This window comes from Stegostoma tigrinum, chromosome 31 (assembly GCF_030684315.1).
Source record: "Stegostoma tigrinum isolate sSteTig4 chromosome 31, sSteTig4.hap1, whole genome shotgun sequence".
Classification (NCBI taxonomy): domain Eukaryota; kingdom Metazoa; phylum Chordata; class Chondrichthyes; order Orectolobiformes; family Stegostomatidae; genus Stegostoma; species Stegostoma tigrinum.
In genome coordinates, this window is record NC_081384.1 from 32,264,524 (window position 1) to 32,290,957 (window position 26,434).

At 43.6% G+C, this 26,434-nt stretch overlaps 1 protein-coding gene across 9 annotated transcripts in view; it reads right to left on the reverse strand.

Annotated features, from left to right (window-relative positions):
* fmnl1a (formin-like 1a) overlaps positions 1-26,434 on the reverse strand; it is a 286,119-nt gene that overhangs the window by 59,831 nt on the left and 199,854 nt on the right. For all 9 annotated transcript variants that reach the window (XR_007250443.2, XR_007250442.2, XM_059638694.1 and 6 more), the window contains 5 exons: positions 18,612-18,688; positions 16,825-16,918; positions 3,300-3,374; positions 1,152-1,262; positions 303-452 (listed from right to left, as the gene is read on the reverse strand). Coding sequence is in view for 7 of the 9 variants with exons in the window: in XM_059638694.1 (XP_059494677.1) it covers positions 303-452; positions 1,152-1,262; positions 3,300-3,374; positions 16,825-16,918; positions 18,612-18,688 (507 nt within the window). In the remaining 2 variants the exon portion in view is untranslated. The remainder of the gene's footprint in view (positions 1-302; positions 453-1,151; positions 1,263-3,299; positions 3,375-16,824; positions 16,919-18,611; positions 18,689-26,434) is intronic.

Below are 26,434 nucleotides of genomic sequence, written 5' to 3' on the forward strand. Positions count from 1 at the left end.
TGTAACAGGTGGATCTCAGAATGGGGCTGTAAATCTAGTCCAATTATGAAGCCCTGACTGATAGATATAAACAGGAGTGTCAGGGGTTCTGCTCAGGGGAGCTGGCTCTGAGGGACCTGGGTCTGTGGCAAGGACTCCCCACATGTAAATAAAGGGGTGACCTGGTGAGAGGATATCGGCCTCAGTGGAATTATTTCATATGAATGGGAATGTGTCACCCTTTTTATGCCTTATGGCTATACCCTGCGAACTGCCAGCACCAGCCCTCCGCCTCCATTTCACTGAGGCCGAATGCCTACTACCTGTGTTACTTGATCCTGAAGTTCTTCGACATGTTCCAACACTGCATTCTTGGTCTCTGCATCTTCCAACAGCGCGCCAACATCAAACACATTATCCAGGTAGGCCTGGATCTGCACCTGCAACCTCTCACTTTCTGATGATTTTAGTTTCTGCAAACAATACGTGGAATTTTAGCATTTGACACCACAAAGAGGAAAGAAGATATAAGGGTGGCTACAGTTCCCATGTTTGTACCACGTTCCTTAATGTAGTATTTTAACTTGTGGGAATGCTTGTATTGGAACATAGCAGCAAGGAACTTCACACCAGTTTTTAAGCATTTGGATGGGAAATGTCACGTCCACAAATTCTACTCTAATAGGTAGAACAATAATCACTCTGCCTATTAGGCCCACATAAGCCTTTCATCCTGAACTCACTGAGCTGTGAGCAAGATAACTTAAGACCATAAATTGGAGCAGAAATAGGCCATTTGCCTCATCAAGTCAATGGGCATTTTTTTGTTTAAGTATCTTCTTACATTACTAAGGTAGGCATCAAGGTACTAAAATTAAGTTCCAAAGCCTGTTTAGAAATATTTCTGAAGGAAAAGGAACAGATGTTCTTAAACTACATTCACCGGGATTCTATTGGGTTAAGGGGTTAAGGGTTAAGGGCCCATTTGTTCTTAAAATCTAGTCATTTTTATTTGGCCCCGAGACTCTGATATTTACCCAGTGAGCTCATGTAAGATTAGTTTCTGTGAAATAACTGTATTTTTTTGTGAACCCGGGCTGGCACGTGTACCATGACGGCTTTACTGTCACACATCTGACACTATGTCCAGTTATCATTTTGTGCTTTCTTACCTTAAGATACTCGTCCAGGCCCAGCATGGTGAACTCAAACTGGAGATGGACACGGAAGTTCATGTCCTCGACCGAGTGTACAACAATATTAATGAACTGCATACAGGCAACCTGAGGAAAGATGGAGCAAGAATGAGAGAGAGAGAGAGAGAGAGTGAGAGACAGACGGAGAGAGAGAGACAGTAGGAAAGGTAAGTCACTGTATTGGGATTATAAACCCCACCAGGTGAGTGCGGATGGAGGAGACAGGTCGCTGTATCGACAGTATTTCTAGGATGCCACCAAATAAAGGAAAGGCCAAAGTTAATCAAAGTCCATTATGCTTAAAGTGAGATTTAACGGAACATGTCACAGACTGTGCTGACTGTTACAGTTCACAGAACGGCCATAGGTACAGGAAAGGTAGATTAGTAAGACGGCCACCAACATGAGATGACTATCATAAGGAGGTGCTGTTAGATGTAAATGTGAGGCTGGTTCATTCAGCTGCTTTGGCTGTCCAAAAGGGCCTATGGCAGGCTCCTGACTGTTCCTAAACTGTTCCAAAGCTGTTTGGTTAAAAAGACCCCAACACAGTCAATATTGGAAAGGCTGGCCAGGGCGGGTTTAGAAGCTGTGTACTGGGTAATCCAACAGAGAGGGTCATTCAGGAGGATATTAAGGATGGTGCCTTTGTCTGTTGTAATGTCTACGGGTCACTCAGGTGCACCAGCTGCATTATGGGTCAGCCTCATTGCACAAAAGGTCAGATGGCCCTTCAGTGGATTTTTGAGAGTGCAACCAGCTGGATTTTGAAGGATTATTCCTTACTGTAACTGTCATGTGGACCCATCTTCATCTTGTGTATACAGAGGCTCACCAGGGGAACTGCAAAGTGCAGAGGCCATTAATGTGATCAACTTAGTATGAAGGCCCTAGGCATGAACAAGATCAATGTACACATCTCTAGTGTGTAGGTTCCGAGTGTGAACAGGGTCAGTCTGCAGGCTCCTAGTGTGAACTTGGTCAGTTTTCAGGCTCCTAGTGTGATCTGGGTCAGTGTGCAGGCTCCTTGAGTGTTCTGGGTCAGCGTGTAGGCTCCTAGTGTGATCTGGGCCAGCGTGCAGGCTCCTCGTGTGATCTGGATCAGCGTGCAGGCTCCTAGTGTGATCTGGGTCAGGGTGCAGGCTTCTCGAGTGATTGGGGTCAGTGTGCAAGCTCCTAGAGTGATCTGGGTCAGTGTGCAGGCTCAGAGTGTGAACTTGGTCAGTGTGCAGGCTCCTAGTGTGATCTGGGTCAGTGTCCAGGCTCCTCCAGTGATCTGGGTCAGTGTTCAAGCTCCTAGTGTGAACTTGGTCAGTGTGCAGGCTCCTAGAGTGATCTGGGTCAGTGTGCAAGCTCATAGTGTGAACTTGATCAGTGTGTAGGCTTCTCGAGTGATCGGGGTCAGTGTGCAAGCTCCTAGTGTGAACTTGGTCAGTGTGAAGGCTCCTAGAGTGAACTTGGTCAGTGTGCAAGCTTCTAGAGTGATCTGGGTCAGTGTGCAGGCTCCTCGAGTGATCGGGGTCAGTGTGCAGGCTCCTCGAGTGATCTGGGTCAGTGTGCAGGCTCCTCGAGTGATCGGGGTCAGTGTGCAGGCTTCTAATGTGAACTTGGTCACTGTGTAGGTTCCGAGTGTGAACAGGGTCAGTGTTCAGGTTTCTAGTATGAAGTTGGTCAGTTTGTAGGCTCCTAGTGTGATCTGGGTCAGTGTGCAAGCTCCTCGTGTGAACTTAGTCAGTGTGTAGGCTCCGAGTGTGAACTTGATCAGTGTGTAGGCCCCGAGTGCGAACATAGTCAGTGTGCAAGCTCCTCGTGTGAACTTGGTCAGTGTGTAGGCTCCTCGTGTGAACAGTATAAATCTATAGGCTCTGGGTGTGATCTGGGTCAGCCTGCTGTTTCTTCGTGTGAGCAGAACGAGTACACAGGTTTTTAGTACAATCAGAGAGCGTGTGTGCTCAGTATGTTTGGAGCGAATATGCACAGGTCAGCTGGGCTGGCTCCAGTTAACTGGGGACATAGGTGCCTGCAGAACTAGCCCCAACATTCAATAATATAGGAGTGACCTCCTGTGTTTATAGATCAGACCCTGTGCTGGCTGCTGAGAAGTTCCAACCCAAACTCTCATACCATGAAGTCAATATTGTTGTCCTCATTTCGGAAATACTCCATCAGTTTTTCGAATCGCACCTTCTCTCCGCAGACCTGGGGGAACACAGCGAGAGTCAGTAAAGTCATTACTGTAACAGTCCCCTCACTCAGAATTACAATTATACTTCAGTAACTTGTCGACATGGGTTGCTCTGGGTTTATAGACGAGGAGAATATTTTTCATGCAGCCAGTGGTTACATTCCGCAATGTAACTTGCAAAACAGAGTTGGATAAATATATCAAAAGAAACGAGGAATCGAGATTATAGTTAAAATGCAGGGGAGTGGAAAACATTTCCTCAAGAGATGACACAGACCTTCAGTTCCGGAAGGTTCTCTGGAATGAGTGGCAACCATTTGGCCCATCAAGCTGAATCTCACCAAAGTACATGAAGAGCTGCCTCAAACACCCCTTCCTCACCTCCTTGCACGCTTTGCAAGAGCTCAATAAGTTTTTATTTACATTTACATTAGCATCCACAGGATGTTCCATGCGACTTTACGTTCAATGGTTCAGATTCGAAGTGGAGTCAGTCTTGTTTTATATATACATGGGACAAACATCTTGATCTCAGCACTCCCCCCCCCCCCCCAGTAGCATATCTTATATTAATAAACTAGATCTATTCATGTGTCTTTATTCCTGAATTTTCTGTATTTTTTGACATAGACATTGACAGGGGAGGCAATGGCCTATTAGTATTGCAGGTTAATCCAGAGGCCCAAGTAATGTTCTGGGGGCATGGATTCAAATCATCCCATGGCGGATGGTGGAATTGGAATTCAATAAGAAAATCTGGAATTAAAAGTCTAATAAACTATTGTCAATTGGAAGGAAGAACCCATCAGGTTCACTTACGTCTTTTAGGAAAGGAACTGCCATTCTTACTTAGTCTAGTCTACATGTGAGTCCAGACCCACAGCAATGTGGTTGACTCCAAACTTCCCTGTGCGATGGGCAGTAAATGCTGCCTATCCAGCGATGCCCTCATCCCATGAATGAATAGAACAAAAGAAAGGTGTCATTGATTTATTAAAGGCTTGTGAGGTACTAGGCTTTTACTAAAACCATCGCTTCCTCATTCCAGCACACTGGTACGCTGCACAAATTTCGGGGATATTAATAATTTGTGAAAAAAGAGGGAATAACTACAAAGCAAATGTTAAATGTAACCGTTAATTCAGCCCACTGTATATTTCAGGTGAATCAGTGGAGAGATGATGAGTGTTTCGACTCTTGAGTTTAATGTGTGCGGAAGTTTTTTACGGACGTCGGCTTTCTGTGCACCTGCATTAAGCAGAACAGGAACTGAGAGAATCAGTTAAAGCAGAAGTGCAAACTCTGATGATGGGATAGCCATGTACAGAGTAACACACTCTGACATTAATCCCTCCTTCCTTTGGCTCCAAACATCCTTCACACAGCTCTCTGATGAAGGGTCTAGGCCCGAAACGTCAGCTTTTGTGCTCCTGAAAGCTCTCTGATGAAGGGTCTAGGCCCGAAACGTCAGCTTTTGTGCTCCTGAGGCTCTCTGATGAAGGGTCTAGGCCCGAAACGTCAGCTTTTGTGCTCCTGAGATGCTGCTTGGCCTGCTGTGTTCATCCAGCCTCACATTTTATTATCCTTCACACAGAGCTCCCTTCAATACCATCTTACGAGAGCCTCTGTTGGAGCTGTTGTAACTAAAGATGCTTAAAACAAAAGAACTGACAGGCTTTCAGTGTCAAAAATGCAAAACCCTTTGCCTTAGGAAGAGATGTTTGAGGAGATATGGTAGTCATGAAGGATGATGGTGAGGTAATTTAGGAATAATTATTCCCATTCCTCAGTGAGTCAACAGCCTGATGAAGGGATGAAACGTCAGCTTTTGTGCTCCTAAGTTGCTGCTTGGCCTGCTGTGTTCATCCAGCTCCACACTTCATTATCTCTTTTATGCAGAGCAAGCAGGTTTTGCTAAGTTCAGATATTTCACTTTGAAAACTTGAAAGGCTGGAATGGAATTTGGCCTGAAGGCACACTGCTCCCAGAATTCACTGCTGCAGCCACCAAGTGGTCAACAGCTAACCACTAAAGACTAAAGAGTGAAACAACATCGATGAAGTGGCTGAGTGGAGGTTCCTTCCATTTAAATCTTATTCAGAGACTTAGTGTGCATATGTTACAGTCTGTGTTAGAATAAAATTGTGTTATTTTCTGATTTATATTCCTGCTTTCTTCCCTTTGAATAAAATTATCTTTTGTTCTTTCTTCTTAGTTATTTATATGTTATGGTGTCACTTATATAATAATTTATAACTGTTTTGTTACAATTTGTTGCTTTAACATATTCCCAAGGATTATCACTCATTCCTGTTATGTCAAGCGTACAGCTTTGAAATGAAGTCAGACTGTGGAGGACCTCTCCTGCTACAATGTGGAATTTGAGCAGGGGGTAGGTGGTAGACACAAGGCACAGCCGTTGGTCAGCACAGAATGGCAGTGCTATTGACCGTTCATCATTGCCCATCATCAGCTGGCTGGATCAGGAGGAAGAGATGTTAAAGAGATAACTAACACAAGGAACTACTTTTCAGGTTTGGACAACCATGTGTACCACACAACATGGGAGCAGGTTGTGAGATATGGCTGAATCTCCCTTTGAATATTCCAGTCACTGCCTTAAACCACACTGTGCATTTATAAATTTAGCACAGTAAAACACCACAGCAGTGCAAGTCACTAAATTTTGACACCTAAAGCACAGATGAGGCCTTGCCCTCTCTCCCCTCCTCTTTCCTGTACATTCCATGTTATTCTTCTGAAGATGATGAATTCAGTAATATTTTCTATTTTACCCAGTCAACCAATGGAGTTATAATTCTAATGATAGCAATAAACATGAAAGTATTTGTTTAAATTGGACAAGCTGAACAATGACTGAGATAATGAAGAGCTTGGCACTCATATACCTTCAGACTAATTATGCCTCTAGGCACCATTATTTACTGTAGCTAATCCATTTTTAACAAGTTCCCTTGCATACCATTCATAATGAGAACTTACAAATGAGGGGTCACTGTTCCAGAGATGCTGGGCACTGATGGAAAACAGTTTTTACAAAGAGCTGCCAGTAGAGGGCACCATTGTTTGTTGTTAATAAGTGTATGCTGTTGGTATTTCCAAGGTGACCATGCCTTCACTTCCTGCTCTCATTTTTCTACCCACAATACAGGCGCACGTACATTTACTTGTTGAACATCTGCTTCTTTCAGTGATGAAGGAAACAAAGCACTTACAACAATCAGAAAAAACACTTAGCTTCCCTGCTTAGGCACAGAGAACAAGGGAAATAGGAGCAGGAGTGGGCCATTCAGCCCTTTCTGCAGTTCAACTAGATCATGGCTGATCTTCCAGCCTGATACCCTAATTCTTGATGCCATTTCTTTAATATTGAGAAATCTACTGATCTCTGTCCTGAATATACTCAGTGACTAAGTTTCTGCAGCCCCCTGGGGTAGAACATTTCAAGGGTTCACTATCCTGTAAATGAAGAAATTTCTCCTCATTTCAGCATTCCCCAGGCAGCAGAGATGTCCTGAGTGCATTAATCCTCTCATGCCCTGTAATATTTTTACATGTTTCAACAAGGTCATGTTGTATTCTTTTAATCCAGGGAACTCCCTTATCTATTCCCATGTGGGACAATCACACCATCTCAGGAATTAGTCTGGAGACCTTGCACCACCTACTCTATGGCAAGTATGTTCTTCTTTAGGTAAGGTGAACAAAGTTGGAGACCAAATACTTCAGGTGCAGCCTCAACAATGTTTTATACAATTGCAGCAAGACCTCTTGTTCTGAAATCCTTTTCTAATAAAGGACAAAATACAATTTGCATTCTTAATTATTTGCTGGATCCACATGTTAGCAGTCAGTGACTTTTCAACAAGGACAACCAGGCCCTTTTGGTTCAGAAACTTACCAAATCTCTCACTATTTAAGAAAATACCCAGCATTTCTGTTTCTCATACCAAAATGCAAAACTTCACATTTATCCGCACTATATTTCATCTCCTGCAAACCTACCCACTCATTTAGCCTGTCTATGTCCATTGAAGCCTCTTGGCCTCCTCCTTACAACTTCTATTTCCACCTAGTTTTGAGTCATCAGCAAACATTCAGTTCTCACATGTGAGTTGTTGATCCAAACACTGACCCGTGCTACACCCACTTGTCACAGACTGCCAACTCAAGAATGACCATTTATTCCTATTCTCTGTTTCGGGTCTGTTAACCAGTTCTCCATTGTGCCACTATGTTACCCTCAATCCCATGTGCATCGATTTTACTTCTAGACTCTTGCGTGGGACCTCAATGGAAGCTTTCTGAAAATTCAAATAACCACAATCACTGGTTTCCACCAGCTTCCCCAACCCCTCTTCTATTCTGCTAGTTATCATCTCAAAAAACTCGCGATATGATTTCCCCTCATGAATCCGTGTTGATACTGCCCAAACCTACCAGTATTTTCTAAGAGATAGTAAGAACAGCCATTGCTGGAGTCTGAGATAACATAGTGTGGAGCTGGAGGAACACAGCAGGCCAGGCAGCATCAGAGGAGCAGGAAAGATAACCTTTCGGGTCAGGACCCTTCTTCGGAAATGGAGAGGGAGTCCCGATCCAAAATGTCAGCTTTCCTGGTCCTTTAATGCTGCCTGGCCTGCTGTGTTCCTCCAGTTCCACACTGTGTTATCAGTATTTTCTAAGTGACGTTTTAATCTATTCCTTCACTAATATACATACAAAGTTAAAAGTCACGCCTCATGCAAAACATTAAATTGAGATCACAGGATCAACCCAATGCCTTTTACCCATTTTCTAATTCACTAACTGGAAATATGCCACATCTAACTTCCAATACACTACATACGGTCATGAAAAAGGGAACATGTGCTATACGTATGCAGTTGAAGCTAGCCATTGCTGTGGGATAACACAGTGTGGAGCTGGATGAACACAGCAGGCCAAGCAGCATCGGAGGAGCAGGAAAGTTTGATGTTTCAGGCCGAGACCCTTCTTCAGAAATGGGGGAGGGGAAGGGGGATTCTGAAACAAATCGCGAGATGGGGGAGATGGATAAAGGAGAAGATAGGGTGAGAGGAGACAGACAGGTCAAAGAGGTGGGGTTAGAGCCAGTAAAGGTGAATGTAGGTGGGGAGCTAGGGAGGGGATAGGTCAGTCCAGGGAGGATGGCCAGGTGAAGGAGGCAGGATGAGGTTGGTGGGTAGGAGATTGGGGGTGGGGGGGTTGTGGGATCTGCCTTGTGAATTCAATTGGAAATATTCCCCAGCAGCAGGAGTTACAGCATGTTAAACCCCTGCTCCTTCAAGAGGTCCTGAGCTGAAGTGAGAAATGTATAGTGATAGACGGAGCTAAGTGGCTCCCCACTCACTGGATCTGATCTAAGCTTTGCAGTCCTGCCTCAACCAGTCGTGAATGGTGGTGGACAATTAATTCTCTGGAAGTGAAGGCTTTATGAATATCTCCAGCCTCAATAATGGGTGAGCTCAGCACGTCAGTGCAAACAGACAAAGCAGTTGAAAGCATCTTAAGCCAGAAGTGCAAAGTGGATGATCCATCTCAGACCCCTTCTGCAGTCAACAGCATCACAGACACCAGTTCTCAACCAATTCAACTCACTTTATATGATAACTGAAATGAATCTGAAGCACTGGATACTGCAAAGGCTACGGACCCTGACAACATTTCAGCAGTAGTACTGAAAATGTCTGCTCCAGAACTTGCTGCTCCGCTAGCCAAGCTGTTCAGTACAGTTACAACACTAGCATCTACCTGACGCTGTGAAAACTTGAGCTAACACGGTGTAGAGCTGGATGAACACAGCAGGGCAAGCAGCATCAGAGGAGCAGGAAGGCTAACGTTTCAGACCTAGACCCATGTCCTATATGTAAAAAGCTGGACAAATCCAACTCTGCCAATTACTGCCCCATCAATCTCCTCGCGATCATCAGTAAAGTGATGGAAGGTGACAGTAACAGTGCTGTCAAGTAGCACCTGCTCAGCAATAACCTACTCAGTGACGCCCAGTTTGTGTTGCGTCAGGGTCACTCAGCTCCTGACCTCATTGCAGCCTTGGTTCGAACACAGACAAAAGTGCTCAACACATGAGGTGAAGGGAGAGCAACTCCCCTTAATATTAAGGCAGTAATTGCCCTAGTGTGGCATTAAGAATTCCTAGCAAAACTATGGAAATCAGGGGAAAACTCGCCACTGCTCGGAGTCATGCCTAGCACAAAGTAAGATGGTTGTGGATGTTGGAGGTCAGTCATCTCAGCTCTGGGATATCTCTACGGGAGCTCCTCAGGGAAGTGTCCTCAGCCCAACCATTTTCAGCTGCTTCATCAATGACATTCCCTCCATCATACGGTCAGAGGTGGGGATGTTTGCTGATGATTGCACAATGTTTAGAATGATTCATGACTTCCGAGATGTTAAAGCACTCTGTGTCCAAATGCAACAAGACCTGAACAATATTCAGGCTTGGGCTGATAAGTGGTCAGTAATATTGATTACAAGTCCTTGCTAAGCAATGACCATCTCCAACAAGACGGAACTGAACCATCACCCTTAACATTCAATGGTATCACCATCCCTTCTCAAGGGCAATTAGGTATGGGCAATACAAGCTGGTCTATCAAGTGACCTACAATCTTGTGAATGAACAAGAAAATGGACCAAGCGTTTGCAAAAACCTAGGAATCAGTTTGGAAAATTGGCAGGTGAAAAGGATTGAAGAACTTTTCGGAACAGATTAACTAAGATGTGTTAAATGGCTTTCCACATCAGTGTCTATATTGTTATCAATGTGAAACACCCAATATCACAGCCTAAAACAAACTAGCAAAATGACAGGTGCTTTACTCTAAATAACAGAGGAACTGAAGCACTTACAATGAAGTGTGGGACAGTTTTACATTGCTCAAATTAGGCGAAGATGGACTTGATTTATTGTATGAAAAAATACAGCGAAACAGATTTTTTATGTTCACAGCTCCTTGACTAAGCTACGATGCAACTGTGTTCTATTATCCATCACAGTAACAGAAAAAAGATAAAGCTATCAATCTGTCTAGGAATGCCTGAGTCATCACAAACCACAATATTTTCTGTGTATCAGGTTTTGTATAGGTTTCTTCTGCTTAGTAAAAAGAAACATGATCTAGGTTTGGAATAAGTCCTATTCTGTCAGCCTCAAGCATTTCCAACACAGTGACCAGGCACAACTCCCTTTACATCTGCTGTGTAACTAATAACTCTTACAAATATGTTTAGCTGCAGGACACCAACATTCCTCTTCAATAATTTGATTGGAGAAAATGGCATGTGGACAGTCAAGGGAATAAAGCCAAGGTGGGAGACGGTAGGACAAAGGGGATAAGAGGGAGAAGGGAATTAGATGTGAATAATGGGGGGATAGGGGAATAGATGTTCCTTAATGCCAGGATTGGATTTCGAGAGCAGTTAGATCATAGCAGGTTGGGCAAGTGAGGGATGGACAGGAGAGGGCGTAGGGGCAGGTTTAGGGGAAGTTAGGTTAGTGTAATGTACTTTGATTCCTAAATGTGAGGATGCAGGACAATGTGGAGTTTGGTGGGCACTCAGTAAACTCAGCACTTTATAAAACAGGTAGCAGGTCAAAATAAAGTTACAATGTTCACTCTTTGTTCACTCATTTAACATAAATGGATTATTGTAGAGGAATTTCTGACAAGTGCAGTAACACATTCATGCTGGATACACTGAGAATCATATCAGCTGGCAACATTGAAGCCATGCAGAGCTCAGTGGCAGTCATGATATCATTGTCAGAGCCAGGAGATTTCGGTCATTATAGTTTTCCGGCATCACAGGTTTGTGGAAACTTGGCAGAGGTTTGCTGCATTTAGTCAGACACCTGATGTGAGAAGCCTGAGGAAATAGTAAAAACTCCAGAATTGTTTTCAGACACCTTTTATAATCTGAAACAAATTGACAAATGTGGACAGCAGACAAGATCATCAATGGCTTTTTCAATTGATTGCACACTTCTGAATGGGAGACACAAGAAAAAAAGAGATGAACTGACTTGCAACAGCCATTGTTCCATCTTGAATTACAATACCCATTCCTCCATCTCAAATTTTAACAGCAATCCCTTCTTGCTGATTGTTTCTGGGAGAGAATGGGGCAGCCGACTGAGAACAGTTGCGGTCACTTCCTTTGTGTTTGTGCTGTGACAAGAAACAGGTCAATTGTCCAGCATTGTTGATTCATCAAACTTCAGTCTATGACTTCTGTAAAGTACCCCAGCCTCTCTAGTCATCTGAAAGTGCATGCTCCCTTTAGGGTGGAAGCAACAGGCTGTGTCAGTGCTCTACACCTCACCCAGGCATTCAACTTTCAAGTGCAGGCCTGAACAGTGCAACTCCCTAGCACCCAACTCATCACTGTGTATGTGGGACTCCAGCCCCAGGCCCTGGTCATCAAATCATCATCCTCCAGACACGAGCCATGCCCTCGAGCTCCCACATTTGAGGCAGGTCACTGAGGATGCAATATTAGCGCATTACTTTCAACAGGGCTTGAATCAAAGAGCAGAGATGTACTGCTGACACTGTACATGGCTCTGGCAGACCGTATTTGGGATGTTGTGAGCTGTTTTGAGCCCCATATCTAAGGAAGGATGTACTGGTCTTGGAAAGGGTCTACAGGAGAGGCTGAAGGGTTTGCCATATGAGCATGGTTGAAGACTCTGGGTCTGTATTCTGTGGAGTTTAGAAGGATGAGGAGGGATCTGACTGAAATTTATAGACGTCTGGATGGAGTAGATGTGGAGAAGATGTTTCCACAGCAGGAGAGATTATGGCCCAAGGACACAGACTCGGAGTAAAGGGATGAATCTTCAGAACGGAGATGAGGAGGAATCCTTTCAGCCAGAGGGTGGTTGTGATGATGCTGTGGCTCTAAGAGGATATTTTGTCCCTTTTTTTTGAAGGCGGACATACTGAGTAACCTACCAAAACCACTAGAGTAAACAGCGTGTGAGGACTTGTTTTTTCCTGTTAAAAGTTGGAACAATGGAGGCAGCCTGGCTGGGTGTGGTCAGCTCTCACAGACCACACTTTCTACTTTTCATTTAGTTTTAAGCTTTGCTTTGAGCAGTTGCAGCTGTGGACTTGAAAAAGTAGGAGTGATATTTTCCCTCTCTCGGTTATAGCTAGAAGCTGGGGTTTCTCTCTGCTGTTGGGTTGCCTGTGAGACAAATCTATTTTTCTGAATTTTCCTTTTCTCCAAAGATTGTTTTAATGGGATGTTACTACATTGGAACAGTTAAATGGCGATAGTTACTGCATCTATTATTTGGTTGCATTTTCGAATAGAGCTGCTATTCTAAGTTTTCATTCTTTTGTTTGTATTTTAACTGTAATGTTTAAACAAAATGTGTTTTGCTTAACTTCAGGTAGTTTGACCAGCCGCATTGCAAATGGAGCACAGCACTTCATGTATGCCTTTAAAAATGAGGAAAAGTTAGGGTCCAGGGTATCTTGTTGAAATATTTTGAGGCGGTCCGGTCTGGTCCATAACATGGTGAATCTGTGGAACTCAGCCTCTTCAGCATTCTGTGGCAATAAGTTATTGAGTGTATTTAAGATGGAGATGGATAGGCTCTTAATTGTTAAGGGAATCATGGTTTATGCGGAGAAGGTAGGAGAATGGTGTTGAGAAACATGATCGAACGGCACAGCAGGCCCAATGGACTGAATGGCCTAATTATGCTACAAAATCTTATCGTCTTATAACGTACTTTGGGGTAGGAAATCTGCTGGCTTGGTTTATGGACCCAAAGTGATGCAGTTGATTCTAAACTGCCTTTTTAAATGGCTAAGCAAGTTACTCAGTTCAATGGAAGTCAAGGATGGTCAACAAATATAACCAATTTTATCTGTATTCCAATAACAAATACAGAAATTTTAAAAAAAAGAGAATACTGCCACATAGAAAATGGCATCTGGACAGACCTAATAATAACTCATTGCACTCACTGCGAGCTCTAGTTATGGATTTAAAGCAGTTTGTGGCTATTTGACGTTGTATAACAGTAAGTGTCATTTAGTGGCAGCTCTGAATTGGGATATTGTGAAAGCAGCATCACTCAAACAAGACATTCTATTTAGTTTATCTGGGAATTGGCCAGGCGCAGGTTTGTTCATGGATCGTGGGCAGCTCTGATCTCTGGTGACACTCACTTTTCATTTCGCAAAAGTGCCAGCTGTTTGTTTATTTGCCAAAAGACATTTCAAACACAGCCAGTTCGGAGGTTGCAGCAACTTCTGTACCCAAGCTCCTACACAGTCGCTGTGTCGTAGGGAGTGCTGGATGGAGACCCACACTTGGTAACAGGCAGGAGCGAGAGGCCCCAAAGGAAACCTTGTAAAAACGTGCAAATGTCTGCTACAGATCCAGGCTGGAGGTCCATTTGAAGGTACAGAAGAGCAGTTTGGATGATTACCAGTCTTCCTGGCTGCGGACACTGTGGGGATAACCCTTCCCCAGAATTCCTACCTGTTCATAGCGACAAATTTTAACGTAACCGGACCATGTGCAGATGTCGAATGTCGGCAGAAGGCTCCTTCCTGAGGTCAGACGTCAAGGGAAAAGAGACCTGCTGGCCTGTGTCAGCTCTCCGGGCACAGGGATGGGAATGTACATTGTGTGGCTGATGCACTAGCCCCACAGCTGATTAGATGCTCATCATTTCAACCAATAACTGACTACAGTGGGGGCAACTGGAACTCAGAGAGTGCAAAAGCAATGTACCCACTAATGAGCTGAAACCATATGCAATAGGCTCCAGAAGACCTGAGAGATCTATGCTTCATTTTTGCATTCTTTCTTTTTTTGGCATCTACAGATTGAAACTTCCGGCAGGATGTACAAAGGATAATACATATTTTTAAATCCCACAGATCCTGTACAAAGAAATGGGGCTTATTGGTACATTTCGATCTGCCCTCTCCAACATTTTCAGGCTAGTTTCAAGACAGCAAAACAATCTTACATTGTTGCATTCGGACAGATGAAAAGTTCACAATTCACTAAAAAAATCCCTCTTGGGAATATTTTCGGGGGGGTGGGGTAAGGAATAAACTCGTTCAAGCCAAAGACATTTTTAAATTCTTTCACAGTATGTGGGTATCATTAGCTGGATCAGCATTTATTGTCCATCCCTAATTAGAAAACCCTACAGTGTGGAAGTAGATCATTCAGCCCATACCAATCCTCTGAAGGGCACCCAATCCCAAAAACCCTACATTTCCCATGGCTAAACCGCAAATCCCTAGACACTATGGGCAATTTCCCACGGCCAGTTCACCTAATCTGCATGTCTCTGGATTGCAGGAAGGAACTAGATGACCCAGTAGGAACCCACACAGACACAGGGAGAATGTGCAAACTCCACTCACAGTCGCCCAAGGGCAGAATTGAACCCAGGTCCTCGGTGCTGTGAAGCAACAGTGCTAACCACCGAGCCACCCTTGAGAAAGTGCTGGTGAACTGCCTTACTGAACTGCTACAGTCCATGCGGTATAAGTAGACCAACAAAGCCATGAGGGACAGAACACCAAGATTTTGACCCAACAACAGTGAAGTAACAGCAGTGCAGGCCCATGTCGGAATGGTGAGCAGCTTGGAGGGGAATACGCTGCTTTGGTTTTCCCAGGCATCTGCTGGCACTCCTTCTTGGCGCTACAAGGGGCAGGCTTGGAAAATGCTGAAGGAGCCTCGTGAAGTTGTTGGATACACCTTCCACATGGTAGACACTGCTGCATCAGCAGTATAGAGAACAAATGTTTAAGTGGTGCAAGAGGTGGTGATTAAGGACTGTTGCTTTCTTCAGTGTTGTCGGAGCTACACTTATCCAGGGAAGTATTCCATCTCTTTCTGCTTTTGTCTCTTGTAGATGGTGACAGGCTTTGGAGAGTCACGAAGTGAGTTACTCGCTGCAATATCCCTAGACAGTGATCTTCTCTATGGTATTTTTATGGTTATTCCAGTTCAACTTCTGATCAAGGGTAACACCAGGTTATAAGGAGAGGCTGGATAGGCTAGGACATTTTTCACTGGAGCATAGGAGGTTGAGGGGTGGCCTTAGAGAGCTTTATAAAATTATAAGGAGTATAGATAAGGTGAATGACAAGAGTCTTTTTCTTAGAGTGAGGATGTTATGTTGTTATTTTTAGGGTGGGAGGAGAAAGATTTAAAAAGGACATAAAGGCCAACTTTTTTTTTTAACACTGCGAGTGGTTCAAGTGTGGAATGGACTTCCAGAGGAAGTGATGAATATGGGTAGAGTTACAGTGTATAAGATACATTTGGATAAGTACGTGAATGGTAAAGGTTCGGAGGAATATGAGCCAAGCGGAGGCAGGTGGGACCAGTTTGGTTTGTGATTATGGTCGGCATGGGCTGGTTGGACTAAAGGGTTTGTTTCCATGCTGTGTGACTCTGTGACAGGAGGCAGTGAAACACGCAATGGGCATAACTTGTACACAGTAGCAACAGCAATGAGATGGCATGGTTTCTGTTTTTGCCACAGTGGAGGACTATTGGCAAATTAATGGTGAAAACAACCTCTTTGGAAAGAATTACTCAGCCATACTGAAATGAGCTTGATAATGCAATACCGACTCAGTGCAGTCAAAACCATCTCCTCTGGACAAGATGGTAAACATATTCAAGTGGATATAAAAGATTCCATGGAACTAGAGAAGGAGCTGAAGTTTTCTCCCTAGTGTCCTGGCCAATATTTATCTCTTAAGCAATATTTGTCACTCCTCCCACTGCTTTTTATGGAAACTTGCTGTGTGCAATTTGCCAACACTACACAAAAGTAATTAAAAATCAGATGCCAGCTATTGTTCAAGAGGCACAGGGCAGGAATCACCAAAAAGAAACGTTCATCAGGAATTAAGTCTGCACCACTCTTTAGAGCCAGTTAGCTCCATGGAACACAACACACCAGCTCACTTCTCTCTCTTTCCCATATCCCCGCAGTTCATTCTCCAAGCATTCAAAAGGTGAAATCCATATCTTTACAAAGACTTCCACAACAATGATCAGCAGCGATAGTGCGATAAAGAAGGAATCTGCATCACTGGAGGTCCTATCCTTTCAATGGGATGTTAAACCTTTGGTCTGTTTAGGTGGATTATGGGAAGCAGTGCTACATATTTCAACACCAAACGTACGTAAGTGAGTTTTCACAACTGATTGTAGGAGTTTTGGAGTCTGCCCAACTGACTTAGAATACTGGGCAGCACTTGCAATAAGAAGGTTGAGAATTACAGGTCCTAGAATTAGGTTCAATCCTGATAGATAATTACATTAGTGAATATCTCACACATCTGAGTCACACAGGCAACTCAGCACACGTTACAACAAACACATGGTGAAGCTTGCTACCTCTTTGAAGTTCTCAAATGCTGCAAGGATGATGTCATGCCCTCCTCGCACCAAGCACACTGCAGCTAATAGTTCCAACACCAGTGCCTTTGTCCTGCACAAAGAAAACATGAGGTGTTCAGTTCACATTCAGTCCCATCAAACAGCAAGGAGACTGTTGCAGTGGTCTGCTCAACAGATAGCAGGATAGACACATTACAAAGGAGATAACGGGGGGACTTTCAGAAGTTTTTTTTCTGGGGACGTGGGCACTCCTGGCAAAGCTGCCATTTATCACCCACACGTATTCTCACAAAGAAATTGGCGGCGAAACAACATTTAATGAAATCAGCTCCACCATGCCGTCGGTTAATAATGTATTTAAAATTAATTATTGTGCTTTGGCAATTTTTCCAAAACATGGTCCATTTTTCACTTGTTTGAGCGAGTGCATTTAGATGAAACAAAGCCTGTTTGTGGTACCTTCCAGGCTCCTCTGCATGGGCACAGCTTAGTGGGAATCATGTCACTATGTCCTCTCTCTGCTCCCTTCACTCCAATGGGACTGTCTGTTCTTTCTTGTTTGGCAGTCAGTAACATCATTGTTCTACCATTCTCACATTTCAACCACTTAATCTGCAATATCAGCACCATTTCTCCCCAAGCACTCCAGCCCCACACCACTCCATAAATACTGACCCCTCTACACTTCACATCAGCTCTGATGAAGAGTCATCTAGACTCAAAATGTTAGCTTGCTCTCTCTCCATGGACGCAGCCTGACCCTGAGGTTTCCAGCATTTTTTGTTTTCAGTCCTGGACACTACAGGGTAATTTAGCATGGCGTTCCACCTAAACTGCAGAGGAAGCAAATCCTGATCTCTGGCAATGGCTACCTTGTGGAAAGTCCTGGTTAATGAACCCAAAGCTCTGCACATGGCAAATCAGCCTGTTTAGTCACATGTTTGTCTGCGCGGAAACTCATGGCCCTCGAATAAAGGGAAAGCTGCAGAAAATCCATGACAGAGCAGATTTAGGAGTTGCTGCAGAAGATGTCCTTGCAATTTGCTGATGTACATCCTGGAGATGCAGCCAGTACACTTTATTGGTGAAGGAATTATGTTTAAGGTGGTGGACGGACTGTTAATCATATAGAGCATGTGCCCTCACTAGTATCATGTTCCCTGAGTTGGAGCGGGTATTTTTTAATCAAAGTTTGGGACGAGTCACATCGATGGCTTCATGCCTTTGTGATGCCAGGATCTGGGCTTACCATTGGTTTGTTTTGCCAGGTGAAATGATTTTGTAATTGTGCCCAGGGGTGAGAATATAAATTGTCCCCATATACAATGGGGTAACAAAGGACAGGACACTTGAATTACTCTTTGCACAGAGTGCTCCTAATTGATAACAAGGACATAGGTTTTAGGTTTGATTCTGGGTTCCATCAGGATTGCAATTACTGCTGAATTATTACAACACAATTAACCTCAATTCCTCTGCATTTAAGAGGAATTATTTTTTTCCCCTAACCAATCTGATTCAGAGATATGACATCACACTTCTGGAGCAGGTAGGAATGGGACCTTCATCTCTTGCCTCAGAAGCAGAAACACTATCACTGCATCACAAAGTCCCCACTAAGGAGGGATTTAAATAAATTGCCCAAATTCTCGCATCTGATGTCCTTCAAGCGACACCTGGAAATACAATGGCTCTGAATCAATAGCTAAATAGGGTTAAACTGGCACTGCTAAAATCTCTGTAATTAAGAACATGCTTGATACTCATTATTCTGGATGTCTTACCTTGCATTTTTATTGTTGAGGCTGAGTGTGATCTCATTCACACACTGCTCATGTTCCATCACCAAGGTGAATCCAGACTAGAAAGAAAAAAAACAGCAGAGAGTGGCAACAGCTGATTCACAGTGTTTATTAACATCAATAATATTAAAACAGTTTCAGCACTGGACACTGAAATAAAAACAGAAATATACTTCAAAGGATCCACATACCAGGTAGAATGAGGAAAGGGGAAGAGAGTGTATACAGCACAAAGAAAGAGCTCACTGTCCTTTTACTTCATAGGAGGAAAGATGTTCACATGCAAATACAAAGGGATAGAATTTAATCACGGCCTAATTTAGCTGTGTAACCCCGAGTTTTCTAGCTCCTCTTGCGGTCACAGAGCAGGCTCGATGGGCCAGATGGCTCACTCCTGATCCTATTTCCATTGTCACACCAACAGGTAAATAATTCAGAGATTTTGTTTTGAGTAATGATGACTTACTTGGCTACATTCACGCTGGAAAAGTCTGAATGGTACAGGCATGAGGTCTGATCCACTTCGAGAAATTCAGGATCTAAAATGAGGCTGCTCATTATCACATGCAATTGCTTTAACTGAAAATGGTGTGATCTAAGAAAGTGACCGACAACAGAGCAACCTTCGTGGTACACCTTAATGTGGAAACTGGTTTTTTGAACTTTGCGCTCACATGACCCACGTTCACCAGAAATTTGTCATGGTTAAAGCTGAACCTTTTGACATTAAAATGGAGGCTTATTACAGCTCCAAACTCTGATCTAATTGTCCCCTGTCCTATCTGATGACTACAAACTAATCTTGCTTAGAAACTCGTGGAATAGGCCTTAGCAGCATCCTTGAGCACAGGTGAGGTCCCGGAGGACTGGAGAATTGCTAATGTTGTCTCCTTGCTTAAGAAGGGTAGCAAGAATAATCCAGGTATTTATAGACTGATGAGCCTAATGTCAGTGGTGTCGAAGATGCTGAGGGGATAATATCAATTTACATTTGGAAGAAAATTGGGTTATCAGTGGTAGGCAGCATGGTTTTGTGCAGGGAATATCACACCTTATCAACTTGATAGAATTCTCTAAGAAAGTGACAAAGAAAGTGACAAAGTTGATAGACGAGGGCTTAGAAGGTCATATACATGCATTTCAGTAAGGTGTTTGATAAGGTTCCCCATGTTAGGCTGATGAAGAAAGTGAAGTCATATGGGGTCCAGGGTGTACTAGCTAAATGGATAGAGAACTGGCTGGACAAAAGGAGGCAGAGAGTTGTAGTGGAAGGGAATTTCTCAAAATGGAGAACTGTGACCGTTGATGTTCCACAGGGTTTCATGTTGGGACCACTGTTGTTTATGATATACATAAATGATCTGGAGGAAGGTATGGATGGTCTGATTAGGAAATTTGCAGATGACACTAAGATTGGTGGAGTGGCAGATAGTGAAGCGGACTGTCAGAGAATGCAGCAGAATATAGATAGATTGGAGAGTTGGGCGGAGAAATGGCAGATGGAGTTCAATCCAGGCAAATGTAATGCATTTTGGAAAATCTAATTAAAAGCGAACTATTCGGTAAATGGAAAATCCCTGGGGAAAATTGATGCACAGATATCTGGGTATTCAGGTCCATTGTACCCTGAAGGTGGTAACGCAGGTCGATTAGAGTGGTCAAGAAGGTAGCATGAGTTAGTACCTGGCACTTCGATGTTGTGGCCATTTCGGAGACATGGACAGAGCAGGGACAGGAATGGTTGTTGCAGGTTCTGGGATTTAGATGTTTCAGTAAGAACAGAGAAGATGGTAAAAGGGGCGGAGGTGTGGCATTGTTGGCCAAGGACAGTATTACAGTTGCAGAAAGGATGTTTGGGGACTTGTCAATGAGGTAGTATGGGCTGAGGTTAGAAACAGGAAAGGAGAGGTCACCCTGTTGGGAGTTTTCTATAGGTTTCCGAATAGTTCCAGAGATGTAGAGGAAAGGATAGCAAAGACGATTCTCGATAGGAGTGAGAGAAACAGGGTAGTTGTCATGGGGGACTTCAACTTTCCAAATATTGACTGGGAACACTATAGTTCGAATACTATAGATGGGTCAGTTTTTTGTCCAGAGTGTGCAGGAGGGCTTCCAGACACAGTATGTAGATAGGCCAACAAGGGGCGAAGCCACATTAGATTTGGTACTAGGAAATGAGCCTGGCCAGGTGCTAGATTTGGAAGTAGGTGAGCACTTTGGTGATAGCGATCACAATTCTGTTACGTTTACTTTAGTGATGGAAAGGGATAGGTGTATACCACTGGGCAAGAGTTATAGCTGGGGGAAAGGCAATTATGATGAGATTAGGCAAGATTTAGGGAGCATGGGATGGGGAAGGAAACTGCAGGGGATGGGCACATTAGAAATGTGGAGCTTATTCAAGGAAAAGCTCCTGAGTGTCCTAGATAAATATGTACCTGTCAGGCAGGGAGGAAGCTGTAGAGTGCGGGAGCCGTGGTTTACAAAGGAGGTGAAATCTATGGTCAAGTGGAAGAAGAAGGCTTATGTTAGGATGAGATGTGAAGGCTCAATTAGGGCACTTGAGGGCTACAAGGTAGCCTGGAAAGACCTAAAGAGAGAGCTCAGAAGAGCCAGGAGGAGACATGAGAAGTTGTTGGCGGATAGGATCAGGGTAAACCCTAAGGCTTATAGGCATTTAAGGAATAAAAGAATGACGAAAGTAAGATTAGGCCCAATCAAGGATAGTAGTGGTAAGTTGTGTGTGGAGTCAGATGAGATAGGGGAAGCACTAAATGAATATTTTTCAACAGTATTCACTCTAGAAAACGACCATGTTGTCGAGGAGAACACTGAGATACAGGCTACTAGACTAGGTGGGATTGAGGTTCACACGGAAGAGGTATTAGAAATCCTTCAGAAGGTGAAGATAGATAAGTCCCCTGGGTCGGATGGGATTTATCCTCGGATCCTCTGGGAAGCCAGAGAGGAGATTGCCGAGCCTTTGGCATTGATCTTTAACTCGTCATTGTCTACAGGAATAGTGCCAGATGACTGGAGGATAGCAAATGTGGTTCCCCTGTTCAAGAAGGGGAGTAGAGACAACCCTGGTAATTATAGACCAGTGAGCTTTACCTCAGTTGTTGGTAAAGTGTTGGAAAAGGTTATAAGGGATAGGATTTATAATCATCTAGAAAAGATTAAATTGATTAGGGATAGTCAGCACGGTTTTGTGAAGGGAAGGTCGTGCCTCACAAACCTATTGAGTTCTTTGAGAAGGTGACCAAACAGGTAGATGAGAGTAAACCGGTTGATGTGGTGTATATGGATTTCAGCAAGGCGTTTGATAAGATTCCCCACAATAGGCTATTGTACAAAATGCGGAGGAATGGAATTGTGGGAGATATAGCAGTTTGGATCAGAAATTGGCTTTCTGAAAGAAGACAGAGGGTGGTAGTTGATGGGAAATGTTCATCCTGGAGACCAGTTACTAGTGGTGTACCGCAAGAGTCGGTGTTGGGTCCACTGCTGTTTGTCATTTTTATAAATGACCTGGATGAGGGCGTAGATGGTTGGGTTAGTAAATTTGCAGACGACACTAAGGTCGGTGGAGTTGTGGATAGTGACGGAGGATGCTGTAGGTTGCAGAGAGACATAGATAAGCTGCAGAGCTGGGCTGAGAGGTGGCAAATGTAGTTTAATGCAGACAAATGTGAGGTGATGCACTTTGGTAGGAGTAACCGGAAGGCAACGTACAGGGCTAATGATAAGATTCTTAGTAGAGTAGATGAGCAGTGAGATCTCGGTGTCCATGTACACAGATCTTTGAAAGTTGCCACCCAGGTTGACAGGGCTGTTATGAATGCGCACAGTGTTTTAGCTTTTATTAATAGAGGGATCGAGTTCCGGAACCAAGAGGTTATGGTGAAGCTGTACAAAACTCTGTTGTGGCCGCACTTGGAGTATTGCATACAGTTCTGGTCACCGCATTATAAGAAGGATGTGGAAGCTTTGGAAAGGGTGCAGAGGAGATTTACTAGGATGTTGCCTGGTATGGAGGGAAGGTCTTATGAGGAAAGGCTGAGGGACTTGAGGCTGTTTTCATTAGAGAGAAGAACGTTGAGGGGTGACTTAATTGGAACATATAAGATAATCAGAGGGTTGGATAGGGTGGATAGGGAGAGCCTTTTTCCTAGGATGGTGACGGCGAGCATAAGGGGGCATAGCTTTAAATTGAGCGGTGAAAGATATAGGACAGATGTCAGAGGTAGTTTCTTTACTCAGGGAGTAGTAAGGGAATGGAACGCTTTGCCTGAAACGGTAGTAGATTCGCCAACTTTAGGTACATTTAACTAGTCATTGGACAAGCATATGGACGTACATGGAATAGTGTAGGTTAGATGGGCTTGAGATCGGTATGACAGGTCGGCACAACATCGAGGGCCGAAGGGCCTGTATTGTGCTGTAACGTTCTATGTTCTAAAGGAATAACTTAACCCGAGTCTACAGTTTTCCGCTCCTTAGGATAATTCTGCCCTCTTGCTGGAGTTTGGCCCAGACAATATCATCCCTTTAATTTCAGTCCCCCATTGCTGTAGTTCCTCAGAGACAGTATCAGAAGTCCACTGAAGATGGGAGAGGCTACTGCTGTGAATTTGTACAGAATACAGGGGAATTGAATCAGTCTTACTGAGTAAAGGCTGGCAGGTTCCTGGTCTCTCAGAAGCCAAACTAGCATCAATATGTTTTGTGGAACACACATGCATAATAAGAACACATATGAGTAAGTGTCGGTAAATAAAGTGTGACTGAGTGTGCACATCTATTTGTGTCGGTGCATGTGTGGATACACTCCAATGTGATAAATGTAGAGATGAAAGGCTGAAAAGATTAGGACTTTTAACACTGGAGCATAGGAGGTTGAGAGGTGACCTTATAGAAGTTTATAAAATCTTGAGGGATATTATAGGGTTAATGGTAGTTGCCTTTTGCCTAGCATGGGGGATTTCAAGCGTAGGGGCACCTTTTTAAGGTGAGAGGGGACAGATTTTAAAAAAGACATGAGGAGTAAATTTTTGATATAGAGTGTGGGTTTGCGTGTGCAATTAACCTCCTGAGGAAGTGGGGATGTGGGCACAATTACAACATTTCAAAGACATTTGGATAAGTGCATGAATAGAAAAGATTTGGAGGGCCAGGAACAGGCAGGTGGGACGAGTCTATTTGGGACTATGTTTGGCATGGACTAGTTGGGAGGAAGGGTCTGTTTCCATGCTGTAAGACTCTGACTCAGTGTGTACATGAGCAGGTGAAAGTGTGTGTAGGTGTGCGTGCACGTGTATGTGTGTGCACGTGTATGTGTGTGTGTGTGTGTGTGTGTGTGTGTGTGTGTGTGTGTGTGTGCGTGTGCGCACGTGTGTGTGTGTGTGAGTGGACACGTGCAAGAACAGTTATTTGTCATGCAGAATGGATACAGATCCTTTGGTCTAACCAGCACACACTGACCATGTTCCCAAACCAAACTAGCCCCCTGCATGCTGTTGGCCCAAATCCCACCAAATCTTTCCTATTTGTGAAGTTATCCAAATGTCTTTTGAACGTTGTAACTATACCTGCAAACACCACTTCCTCTGGCAGTTCTTTCCACACATGAATCATTCGCTGTTTAAAGAAATTGCCCATCATGTCCTTTCTAAACCTTTCTCCTGTCATCTTAAAAATACACCCACTAGTTTGGAATTCCCCAGCCCCAGGGAAAATACCCCTGCCATTCACCTTATCTATGGCCTCGATGATTTTATAAATCTCAATAAAGTCACCCCTCAACATCCTATGCTCCAGTGGAAAAAATCCCAGCCTAGCCAGTCTATTTTTACATCTCAGAATTTCTATTCCTGGCAACATCCAGGTAAAACTTTTCGAGTCCTCTCCAGTTTAATAATATCCTTCCTATAATAGGATAACTAGGGCTATATACAGTGCTCCAGAAGAGGCCTCACCAATGTTCTGTACAACCTCAACACGATGTCTGATATCCTGTACTCAAAGATCTGAGCAATAAAGACAAGTGTGCTAAACCACACTGTCTGTAATGCAAATTTCAAAGAATTGTGCACCTGATCACCTAGGTCTCTCCATTTTACATATGTGCATGTGCATATCTGAGCTTGTATTTGTATGGAGCTACGAGCGTGAATGTGTGTGTAATTTACAGGAATGGGTGTGAACACAAGCAGATATGCACAATTGTGAGTGAACATTTCGGCTCAAAACAGGGTCTTACACGGGTCTAGGCCCGAAACGTCAGCTTTTGTGCTCCTGAGATGCTGCTTGGCCTGCTGTGTTCGTCCAGCCTCACATTTTATTATCTTACACATGTGTATGTGTTTGTGCTGTCACACACTCACAAATCAAAATGAAGACCAAGAAAGGCTGGAAGCAGATCAAATTACATGAGGTCAAGTGTTCAGCACGATCACAGATGCAAATATATTCAGGCTAAAAATGTCATTGGAATTTATAATGAAGTGAATTATAATTAGATTGGGAACAGGAAGGAGCTATTGAGCTCTTTTGTTCTGCTCTATGTGGTCCAACAGATGGACACACCTACCTCTGGAATGAAAATGAAGAGGCAAACAGTGAGAAAGGAATGATCACATGTTCGTAATGCAACCTCCACAGCATTTTAAATCTTTGAGCAACCAGAGCCAGCAAAGGCCGGGAATGTGTTAATTGTTTCGTTCCAACTCACAGAAGCATATCTCCAGCTCCAGCACAATTACTCTGTTTGGAAATTGCTAAATCCTATTTGAACTCTCCAGAGGGCAAATATTTGCCAGCTTCGATAATGCTGCATTAAGTAGAACATGCTGCCAATTAAACATCATCAAGATTTGCGCCTTAGCTCCTCACACATCGCTGTCTGACATTCAGTAATTCCCTTTCCTTTTTTAAGCTTTGACTGAAATGAATAAGGTTTAGCCCAATAACACATTTCACTGGCTATATCTCACAGCAGGTAGCCCTTTTGTTTGAGGGTTGGAGTGCTCCAGTTCTGCATCTGATTGCTGTCTCTTTCAGTGCAGGTTCTGAATCATTGTCGACATTGAATTAATCTCATCAATGGTGCCATCCAACACCAAGAATTTATTCAGCAATACAAGTGAGTCCTAGGATAGGGAGAAGCAAAGATTTAAAATAGCTAAATGGAACAGATGCTGAGCTGTGGAGGAGGGGAGAGATTCCCAGTCACCAAAAGGCTGATGAAAAACAGTGGGTTTTGTGAGATTTTTGAAGATTTAAAAGGGGCGTGCAGGGCTTTAGGGAAGGAATATCAAAGAGTCCAATTGTGCCGCCTGTTAATGATAGTGGGAGGCAGGGTAAGGGGCTTCACTAAAAAAATGACAAGAATTAGCATTGAAATTCAGTGAGGTGAGAATAAGTAATCGAAAAAAACATTTTACTAAATGGAAAGGAAATTCTGGTCCCCAGAGCTACTGATTGGTTAAGTGTTCGAGTGAAGTCAGCAGGCCTCTTTTAGCTAATCAGCATCTTTGAGAACTAATCTCCAATCAGAACAGGGGAAATGGGCTAGGAGTAACATCTGTTCAAAGAGCTGGAAATTGGACACAAAATGTGACATTTGAACGGAAAAAATAATACAATAAGTGCAGCTCCAAAAAATAATCAAGGAGCTTGAACTGTGCAGAGCAGTGCGGCCAGCACATTCAGCCCTCCATCCACCTCCTTCAGCATTCACTGCCACCACCATCTCGGCACAGTTGCAGCAGTGAGTACGGTCTACAAGATGCACTGCAGCACCT